Here is a 10,748-nt window from a genome sequence, read left to right as displayed (position 1 = left end):
TTGAGAAAGGAAAAAACTTATTCCCCTGACCATTCTGCTGGAGACCATGACAGTTCCCATTTTAACAAACCCAGACAGGGTTGTCTGAGTCAAACAGGGTTTCAGGTAGAAAGAACATTGTTCTGAAGAAGGCATTTTGTCGGAAGAGAGATAGACGGAAAGTCTGCTGATGCATAGAAAACACTGTTAATTGTTTGTGTGTGCACACAAGTTAAAATGGAGGACATATAAAATTAAATCTTATAAGGAAAATGTAATAAGCAGGCAGCTCAATTATTAGGTGCTCTTTATTACACAGGATAAACGGCTCTGTAATGCAGTAATGACAGTGTATATACTCAGGAGCTCGGAACTGATTGGTACTAAATAGTTTTAGCTATTTGTGCATGCTGAAAGGTTTGTCCTGTTATATTTTTGGAAAATCTTCCTCACTTATTTTGAATATTTAAGCTCTCTTGCAGGTTAGAAAAAGCTAATGCAAGTTACAGACCCCCATCATATTATAAAGATGTGAATAAATTTAAAATGTCTTGAGATTTTTATGTCTCTTCTAGTTGAGGTAATAGGCACTTAGACAATCTGAAGATGGCAACAACCATCCAATAAATACTTTTCATACACCCACTGTCTACCAGAAGGCTTTGATAAGATAAAGGCAGAGTATAAGAACTACAACCATAATTTAATACGAAGAAAAATGTGTTCAAATATAGCCTCCTTGTTTAAGCAGCTTTCATTGCTCTTTTTAAATTAAAGCCTAAATACTTAGATGTGCATTCTTTAAAAAGTTTCTCCACTTTAAATACTTGTTTTAGAATATTTGAGAACTACAGAAAGCTTAAACTGAGAAGACTAGCGTTTATATTTTGACATTTTGGTCCAGTCTTTCCCCTTTTCTATTGCTTCTCTCTCCTTCAATGCACACACGCGGCAAGTTATACAATTGGAATCATACTGTTTATAGTCTTATATCCTACTTTTTCCACTTAACATACCATGAGCATTTTTCCATGTCATTAAGAATGCTTTGAATATGTTCTAGGCCACATAAAATTCCACCCTATTGGTGCACCTGTTTTGTTTTAAGCTAAGACACATGCCATGTTTTCCTGTTATGTTAGAGTCTTTTTAAAAATATTTTTATTTTAGAGAGAGGAGAAGGAAGAGGAGGGAAGCATGGATGTGAGAAACAGTGACTGGTCGCCCTCGGCAAGCACCCCCCAACTGGGGACAGAGCACAGAGCCCTCGACCCAGGAATGTGCCCTGACCAGTAATGGCCTCTTGGCCAATCAGCTGAGCCATACCGGTACTCTTAAAAGCCAAGGAAAATACCTTGTGTTGGTCCACCATGAGCCTCTTATGAATTGCTATTTTTTATTCCATGTGTAAAATACACCCACAGTGCAAGTACCTCTGGACTGTAGATATAATGGATGGTTAATAAGCATCTAAAGAAAATGCCAGTCAGCTTCTGTCCACTTGACAATGTTAATTAGTCACCCACATCCCCATTACACAAACAGCGTCAACAACTGTCACACATGCTTTTCTTCTCCATTTTTGTGACTGCCACAGACTAGTGTCAGACTTAGACCTACCTCAAGAAAGTCTCAGTGCAGTTTTACACTTTAGTAATTCAGAAATATGCCACGAGCTTGCAAAAACATCATTTACAACGTAAATGTACACTTAAGTTTTGTGACTTTGAATAATTTAATTCTTTGATTTCAGTTTGTTGAAACAATAGGGCTGGCCGTCTTCAGAGAACTGAAGTTTAAAAACAATCTGCTAGAAACTTTGCTTCTGACCTGAGTAGGGTTTATGGCTGTAACTATTATGTGTAACACACACTAAGGATAAATGCATAAATGAGTACTTTAATCCTCAGGAGGGCACTGTGGAACTACTTCTTAGGGTTCCCAGCTGGGGGAAGTTTCTTTTGTTACACAAATTGTTCTGAATGCAAGGCCAGGCTTCCAAGAGACAGATTTTTATATTTTAAATTTTCATTTAATTTTAAGAAACCATAAGGATCTTTTAAAATGCGAAACTGGAATGTGTATATTTATTTTATGAATACTTTCATATTAAACTGAGCAAACTGAAGAATGATTGATTGAGCTTTTTCTACCGGTCAGTTCATACTCAGGTAAGGAAAACTCAAGTACATTGGAAAGAGCAACCTGAGACAGGTAAATTTAAATCTGTGATCTCCAGCACCCACTGTTCAGCCCCACCGCATTGGTGGTAGCCATAGTAAAACTAAGTAGCCTTTTAAAGCTTTCTTTTAATCTGCTGAGCCCTACCCATTGTGTTTAAATGGACATTTCTGCTACGTACTTTTTCAGGGGTAAACAGAACAGAACGAAAACAGAGTTCAGATAAAATATTATAGGTTTATTTAAAACTTAATTCTCACCTTGCGTATGCAAAATACAAACTCCACAAAATGTTCATTTTACTTTGTAGTTTACAAATATACAAAATAGAAGTTTGCTTAAATTTATATTACATATTTATTAAGGCAAGGAACTATATAGAAAAAAAATATTTGTTCTGCTTAAGGCATACTTGGGAATAAACCATTGTACAAATTATTGCACATCTGAAACCACAGTGCATAACAGACTGTCTGCATAAAAAGGTTAAAGTAAACCAGGTCTATTTACCTGACTTAGGTCATACATGTAGATCGGAAGACAAAAATAGATTTTCCTTGTCAAAGTATGCAGCAGTGTGAGAACTTTGGCTTCCTCATTTGGTACCTTTAGAACCAAGACTCACCACTCACCAAGCACCATCATTTAGTCTATTTTCTGTACCTGAATTTTTACTTACTTCTTCTTCTAATATCATAATAATGGCTTTTAGAAGGCAAAGAGAATACAAAGTGATCTTTATAGGTATATTGCATGGAAACACAATTCAAGGGAATTCTGGTCTCCCCCCCACCCCCCCGCCCCCAACTCACGGATCTAATTTATACCCTGACATCCACAGCTTCCAGTCACCCCCTCGGTGTTTTTGTAAGTCCAGGAATATTCAAGTTGGGCTTAGAATTGGAATGTTTAGAAGATCCAGTCACAGACCCCCTCCTCTGTTCTTTGATTTGTCTTTGGGTTTCCTCCTGTCTCCTGATTATCTGTCCACAAGACTTGCTGGGAACTTGACCATGATTGTAGTGCTTTCCAGCTGGGCTCCTTCCCTCACGGGGAAAAAATACTGAATTCTCTTCTGGCAGTGTGGGTCATATCCACTTTCTCGGGGTTTAAAAGTGCCTCTTCATGTGTAAGGCAAGGTGGTCCGACCTGGAGAATGCCCGGTCGCACTTCTGGCACTGGAAGGGGCGATGCCCGGTATGTTTTCGGTAGTGCCTGGTCAGTTCATCTGAGCGAGCAAACTTCCACCCACAGCCGTCCCAGTCACAGTGGTAAGGCTTCTCACCTGTAACAGGAAAATAAAGCCCTTGAAGCCATCGCCAAATAAACATACAGATGATGTATTACAGAACGGTACACCTGAAACCTACATAATTTGATTAACCAACATCACCTCCAGAAACTCAATAAAAAATGAGATTTCTAAAACAAATGAAATGCCAAAAGGCCTATAGAAATGCTGATACTAGCTGAAAGCAAGCTGGAGTATTTTCAGAACAGGGAAGAAAATCAGAAAAACTCCGAACGAGGGTTAATTATCAGGTATAAAGAGGGGTATTACATAATGATAAGCGAGTCAATTATCCAAGAAAACATGGTAATACAGAATAGATTAAGTCCAATGAAACAGAAAGCAGACTAGTGGTTGCTAGGAGCTGGGGGTAGACTGCCTCAGCTCCTTTGAGGTTTACTTTGGGGTGGTGAAATGTCTTGGAACTAGAGGGTTATAGTCAAACATTATGAATGTACTTAATTCTACTGAATTGTACACTTCAAAAAGGTTAGGATTTCATTTTATGAGAATTTCACCTCAATAATAAAAATACAAAGTTTAAGAAATACTAAGAATTGGCCATTAAAAAAAATTGGAGTCTGTCCCCAAAAAACATGAGCCCCAATATTAAAACAAACTCTCCAAGTATCCCACTCTGAAAGGATCTAGGAATTTCTTAATACTCCTGAAGGCCATATTGAATACTAGTTCATAAGAATACATCATGCACATTCTCTTTTAGAGGGGCATTAAGAGTTGAGCACCGAAAACACAAATACCACCTAGCCTACACCTCTACAGGACTAACATTTTCATTCCTTTGAATCAAGATATCACAGTGATAGAAATAAAATGAAAAGTTATGCCTGCTAGTGTGTTTCTTCTTGGCCTAAACCAAGTCATAATTTTCTACCCCACTAAATTGAGTCTAAAAAAGCCACAGGAGACTACTTTTCCTGTATCCAATTTCTGTTATTTCACTAAATGCTACACCCACATGACCTTGGGTACCTACTACTTCAACTGATATGGAAATTCTCTGCAGCTGAGAATCCTAAATCAGCATCTCAGCAATCAGAACCATTAAATTCTTGAAATTAAATAAAGCTTAACTTAAGACTAAAATTAAAAATAGAGTGAATCTAGGAAGGAATCAGCCAATGCAAATGGTCTAGAAAGTTAAAAATGGATTTAAAAAACCCATCATGCATTTCCACAGCAAAGTATAATTTCTTGATTACAAGGACAGTGCTTTCCTTAAACTAGGACAGAGGCCCAGGTTCAGCCTGGAATCTCCCTGCCCTTCAAAGGCCTGACAAAACTGCACATTTAAGCACTGATACCATCCAAAAGGCAAAAGGCTCCTGGGCAAAAAAGTCGGCGCCGTTTGCAGCTCTCTCCCGTGATCCAGATGGAAGAGATAGACTGCACCCCACATCCCAAGGGAGGCCCCCAAGGAGTAGCCATAGTTAGCGAGTGGGGCTGGCCACCAACCCACCCTCCTCTCCTTTCTGCCCCTTCTGTATTCCTACCTGTGTGAGTTCGCAGGTGCGCCTTGAGATGAGAACTCTTCGTGTAGGTTTTGCCGCAGCCCGCATAATCGCAAGTGTGAGTGGCTGTCCGTTTCCGGGGCCACGACCTTCTCCCCCTCTTAGGTTTGGGCTCCTCAGGCATGCAGGACCCGGGTGGCATGAGCTCTAGGGGTGAAGAAGGTGGTGGGGTGAGCGACATCCAGTGGGCCCCAGAGGGCCGGCACACGGAGGGCTCCCCAGCCCGAACTATGAATCCCCGGGACTGACCTTGGTAATGGAGTGGTGGGACCTGCGGCTGCATCTGGTCGGGCAGGAAAGGTGGGTAGCTGGGCCCCGGGTGGGAATGGAAGCCTGGGGGAAGCGGCAGGGCAGGATGACAGTCCCTGCTGGTCAGCAGTTCTTCGGCACCCAGGGCCGGGGTAGTCCTGTTGGGGAGTTGCCGCCCCAGAGGGAAATCATGCGCTGGCGGCCGGTGGCCATTGCTGAGAGGGGGTCCGGTGCCCAAGTGGGCCTCCAGGGGCCGACCGACGGTGCAGGAGGAGACGGCCTCCTGCTTGATTTTAGGGCACATGCGCGGGGGCCCGCCGCTGTAGGGCGCCACCACCACCGGGTGGCTGCCGTTCGGGCTGCCTTTGCTAACACTGATGACCGACGGGCTGCCGTACTCACTGCCAGGGGCACTCAACGACGCCTTCAACACAAACTTGCCCATTAGCCCGCCACCTGGCGGCGGCGGCGCCTGCGGCTGCGGCTGCTGTTGCTGCTGCTGCTGCGGCGGAATGTAAACTGGGTCCAATTCGGGCCGAAGGAGTTCGGCCACGAAGCCGCCCGAGGGGCTGACGTCGTTGATGTCCGCCAGGTTGAAAGGAGCTGTGGGAGGGGGCGCTGACTCCCGGGTATAGAGGAGACCGCCACTCGTGCTGCCGGGTGCCACACCCGGTTCGGCCCGGATCGGATAGCTGAAGCTGCAGGTGGAGGGCGCACTGACAGGACCGCTGCTCGATGGGGAGGACGAGGATGAGGCTGATGCCGATGAGGACACGGTGGCGCCCACGGACTCCTGATGAGACAGCGAGTTGGAGAGGATAAAGTCCAGGTCCAGGAGATCGTTGAACTCCTCCGTCTCTCTCCGGGGTAGGAGTGCCGGATTGCTGCCACCACAAACGACCCCGCCACTCTCCAGGTCGGTGGCGACGGTGGCAGCCGCCAGGTCGTACGGGCGGCCGGGAAGCAGAGGAGGAAGTCGCTTCATGTGGGAGAGCTCCTCCCGCCAGCGCTGCAGGGACAGGGCGAGAGAGAGACCGTCAGTGGTAGTCTCCAGCTGCCACCCGACATACTGGCTGGCCCGGAGGACCTCACCGCCAAATCCTGGGGAATGGGCAGGCAGCGCCCGGAACTCCAGTGCCAGTGCTCCAATCTCGGCCCACACCCGGGTCCGAGGAGAGGCGGTGCGTCGGCAACAACAGTGATAAGTTGTGTCTGCCCGATTGCGTGTGAGCGAGCGCCGCGGCTCGCCAGCCTGGGTCCCTCCCCCGCCAGATCCTGGGACGCTCCCGCCGTCCCCGGAATTGGGACACTGAGGTTCTCCCGGTGTGCCCTCGCCACGGAGACGCCTACGCGCCAAGCTCTCAGACCCGCCTGGTGGCCCGCGCGCCTGCCCTGCCGCCTGCGCGATAGGGGACTTGTGCGGACCCAGTGTACGCCCCCGGAGGCTTCGCGCTGTCCAGACCACACGCATGTACAGCTGAGCCAAGAGCGCAGAAGCCATCCCGGGAATGCTGCGGAGCCCTATGAACTCTTTCCCCTGGCCCTAGGGTTCTCGGTGACTCCAGGGCTCCGCCCATCCCCACCCTACCCACAGAAGCCCACCGGACGCTCCCCACGACCCAGGGCAACACTCACGTTATTCGGGGCACCTGCTGGACGCAGTGTCTTCTCTCTTCCCGCCGGGCCAGACGCGAACGTGGAGAAGGACGGGAGCAGCGCGTCGCTGACAGCCATGTCAGACTCGCCAGGTGGCTGCCTGTGGGCCGGGTGGGGCGCAAAGGAAGGCAGGAGTAAGGGACCCACTCCCGATCGCCATTCCGGTGTGCCCCACCAGCCCTCACCCCTCCTTTCGCCCTGCGTTCCACCTACCTCATTAATGTGGGGGTACGCGAACCCCAAAGTCAACAAAGAGGGAAAAAACGACGAAGCCAAAACCAAAACCTCAAGTTGCCCAAGATCCTTCTTTAGATTAAATATAAGTGGGAAATGTCTCTTTTTTAGAAAAGTTCCTTTGTATACAAAAGTTCTTAGAAAAGCCGTAAATTCTTATAAAAATAAGACAATTAGCAAGGCGAGTAAGTCCGGTGGCCGGGTTGCTGTCTTCGACTCAGCAGCGTCCCCCACCGCTGTCGCGGTCGCCGCGGCTGTCGCTGTGAGAGCTGGGGCTGTGGCCGGGGTGGCGGGCGGGCGGCGCCGCCAGGTGAGACTGGCCGCGGTGGCGCGGATCTGAGGACTGGGCGGCGGCGCACGGCGTAGAGTCCGGGGGGCTGAACGAGGCGCGCGCGGCCATGGGCGCTGGCCGCAGGCGGGTGGGTGGATGGGTGGGGGGCCAGAGGGGCGGGGAGGGGCACTTGGCGGCTCCCGGTGCCGCCGCCGCCGCCCGCCACCGCCTCTGCTCCCCGCGCGCCCGCAGCGGCGGTCGTTCTCTCCGGCAGGGGAACTGCCGGCAGCCGACGCGCACTCCTTACTTATAACTTTGGCTCCGTCCGTTTCCCCCGCCTCCTACCGGCTGTTCGCTGCGGCGCGCCTCTAGGCCCCGCCTCTCTCTTTCTTTTCCCCTCCCCCCAGCCCCACTCGCGTTGCCATGACAGCTAAATAAACAAACTTGGCGCACGTGGGGGCGGGGGGAGGGAGGGACACTGGAGGGGAAGGAGGGGCGCGGGCGGGGCCCACTCCCGCGGTGACGCCAGCCCGGCAGCTGGCGGGCGGGAGCCGCTCTGACGCCGGCGGCGGCGGTGACGGCGGCGGTCCTGGCGCGGGGCTCTGAGTCCCCGGCGCAGGTCCCGTCCCGGTGCGGCCAGGGTAGTTACTAGGTTCGAAGGCCGGGGCTCAGAAGGCCGGTGGGTCGGAGGGGTTGGTGAACACGCTGGACACTGCGCACTAGAGAAAAGCGCGATTACTCGAGTGACTCATGCAGCCCTCCGTCCCTCCCTCCCGTACGCGGGAGTCGGGCTCTGGTCCCCAGCGCCAATGCGGGCGCTTGGCCTGGCCTCGCGTGGTTCTTCGCGGGCTCTTCTGGCGGGTGAGGGAAAGTGTATCGAGAGGCGGCGGGTGCCCAGCACCGTGTAACGAAGACTGGAAGCTTGAGAAAACTCGAGTGGTGGTGGGGGGCGCTTGTTCCGCGCCTGGGAAGGGCGTGGAGAGACCGCATGGGGGAAAGGAGTAAAGGTTTTGACATTTAAGGGAGCGGGGAAGCGAGTGAAAGGGTTCAAGATTTACTGTGGGGGGTGGGGGTGGGGGCGGGCCACAGGGCCTGCGCGGCGCGGGGATTGACACCTTTCGACCAGGGAATCTCAAGCATTTTGTCAGCCACTCACTCACCTTTCCACTTTATGGATGAGCAGACTGACTCATAAAGAGGTGAAATGGCGAGATAAAGGTCAAACGGCGACTCGCTCCCCTGACTGAGGCTCCGAGCGGTCAACCTCACTGAAAGGGACTTAGCCAGGAAGCGGAGCGATACATTAGGACTCCGGTTCTCGCGCGGGGCCCGCCGAGCTGGCGGCTGCCGTCTCCGTCCACCGGGAAGTGAAGAGGAAACGGTGATCGTCATTTCAGGCTTATAACTCTGCTTCCCCACCCCCACTCCCCGTTTAGTTTGTGATCAGTAATTTTCCAGCCGGGAAATGTTTTCGTCCAATGTCTTCTCTGCAAACAGTGCCTTTTTTAAAAACGTGAGCGCGGTGTTCGGTATCGCTTGCTAAACGTCCGCCTGCGAGGTGTTTAGTTTGGATTCAGGCGTGCCGAGGGCTCCGCCCGCTCTTTCCACCGATATCCCTCGCTAGTAAATGCTGCAACTCACGCCGGGTGTCAGTCCAGAGGGGGAAAAAGGGAGGAGAGGGTCTTGGAAAAGGGGCCAGCTCCAGCCCTGGGCAGAGTGTGACTCACCTTCTTTGAAGTATACCTGCTTAGTACTTCAAGTTGTTGTCACTTGTTTGAATCTTGAGATTATGGTACCTTTTAGGATTCCTAAGAATATTTGTTATCCCTGATTTTTCCAATTCTTACCGACCACAGAAGCATTCTTGGAATGCATCTCTCTCCGAATGAATTCACGCCCACCCTGCCAACGCTAAACAGGGAATTGGACTCGCTTATAGATGACTTCCATCCTTACACTCGGCATAAGCCAAGGGCTGTAAAGGCCCGCAGCTGGGGGGAGGGGCGTGCTTTGGCATGAAAACCATGACCCACCCTCCCTCGGCCTAGAGGGGTTCCACCCCACCCCATAGGAGCAGGCCAGTTACTTTAACTCAGAAGATAATTCTGTTTTCAAAAACAGGGATCAAGAAAGGAAAACACCTGTTAACACCCCCCACACACACACACACACCGTCTATGTGATGCCAAAATGTCTCGGGATGCTAGGATTTGAGGATTACATGGAAAAGTTACCAACTTTCCATTAAGGCCAGGGTTCCTAAACCTCAGGGAAGTTGCATGAGCCCTGGATTAGCAGCCATCACCCTCAGAATGTAAACATGTAAGGCAGGATTTGGAGTTTCCAACTTAGGTAGCCAGTGTATGAGGTGTTTTTCTGCTTTGTTTTAAGTTTTCTAAGGCAGTAACCTTTGCCCCTTAATAAAAGTAACCACCACAATGAAATACAATATTAGGCAGATGAATGGGAAAGCTGCTATTATTATGTCATATAATCAAGACAGGATTCTGAAACTCCATTTAAAAAGATGAACTTGAGTTTCCCAATAGATCTGCTGGAGGAAGAAAGCCAGTGCCGCTTCGTGGCAGGCAACTATCTGGTTGTTCCTCTGGTTGCATCACAGAGGGAAATCTCTGTATTTGCCTCATTTCTAAAAGAGGTAGGGAGCTCTTCACAAATCATCTTTCACCGCAGGTGCCTGCTGTGGCAACAGGGTTATGACCCTCCCTCTTTTCAGAACAGGTAGGTCCAGAAGAGTTAAATCCCTGCCCTATATAATTTATAAACATGAGGATGAGTAAACCTTTGATGACTAAATTGTACTCTAATAATAACAGAAGACACCCTTTAAAGAAGAATTAAACACTTACTGGTGACTTTATTTCAGCAAACTGATATTACAAGTTTTGTGGAAGGGAAGTTAATTATTAACATCCTTGAAATTACAGATTTTTTTTTTTCAGTACAAACTGCATTTGTTGGCATAAGACGTGATGGAAACCATTAGCGCTAAGGGATTACTATGGAGCGGTGGAGGGTGTGATAGATTGAGAAGGCCGCATAAAGGTTTCAGTGGGGGACTCTGCACCCAGAACTGGCAGCTGGATCCAAGCACCTGGCTGCAGGGGACTTAGGAAGACCTGCTTTTATTTTATTTATTTTTTTGGTAATGTGAGTGTGTGTGTTTTAAGAAGAGCTGCCTTTAAAGAGGGAAAAGTAACAGATAATTTTACATATACAAATTGTTTGAAATGAAATACCTACTGATGAATAACTGTGAGAGGGGCTTTCACGAGGTAGCAAAACTTCTCTTCCACTTACATCTCATTGTAAACTCCAGCCTCTTTTTAACCTC

At 49.0% G+C, this 10,748-nt stretch overlaps 1 protein-coding gene across 2 annotated transcripts; it reads right to left on the bottom strand.

The window, feature by feature from the left end:
- Positions 1-2,377: 2,377 nt before the first annotated feature.
- Positions 2,378-7,661, bottom strand: KLF4 (KLF transcription factor 4). 2 transcript variants are annotated; one of them, XM_037152790.2, is made up of 5 exons: positions 7,102-7,661; positions 6,868-6,988; positions 5,233-6,241; positions 4,966-5,130; positions 2,378-3,445 (listed from the first exon to the last, which is right to left on the bottom strand). In XM_037152790.2, the coding sequence occupies exons 1-5, from the start codon at positions 7,104-7,106 to the stop codon at positions 3,270-3,272; spliced, it is 1,476 nt and encodes a 491-aa protein (XP_037008685.1). In that variant the 5' UTR covers positions 7,107-7,661; the 3' UTR covers positions 2,378-3,269. The 2 variants fall into 2 exon arrangements, with proteins under 2 accessions (XP_037008685.1, XP_037008684.1); XM_037152789.2 differs by having other exon boundaries at positions 4,966-6,241.
- Between the last annotated feature and the right edge of the window lie 3,087 nt (positions 7,662-10,748).

The sequence above is a fragment of the Artibeus jamaicensis genome, unplaced genomic scaffold (assembly GCF_021234435.1).
Source record: "Artibeus jamaicensis isolate MK-2021 breed Jamaican fruit bat unplaced genomic scaffold, CSHL_Jam_final scaffold_1964, whole genome shotgun sequence".
Lineage (NCBI taxonomy): Eukaryota > Metazoa > Chordata > Mammalia > Chiroptera > Phyllostomidae > Artibeus > Artibeus jamaicensis.
This window is presented reverse-complemented; position numbering and strand designations above follow the sequence as displayed.

Coding starts and splice junctions, on each gene's coding strand:
- KLF4 (XM_037152789.2), bottom strand. Junction 6,242..6,867: donor CAGCAGGTGCCCCGAATAAC/GTGAGTGTTGCC, acceptor CTGTCCCTGCAG/CGCTGGCGGGAGGAGCTCTC. Junction 3,446..4,965: donor GCACCTGCGAACTCACACAG/GTAGGAATACAG, acceptor TTCCTGTTACAG/GTGAGAAGCCTTACCACTGT.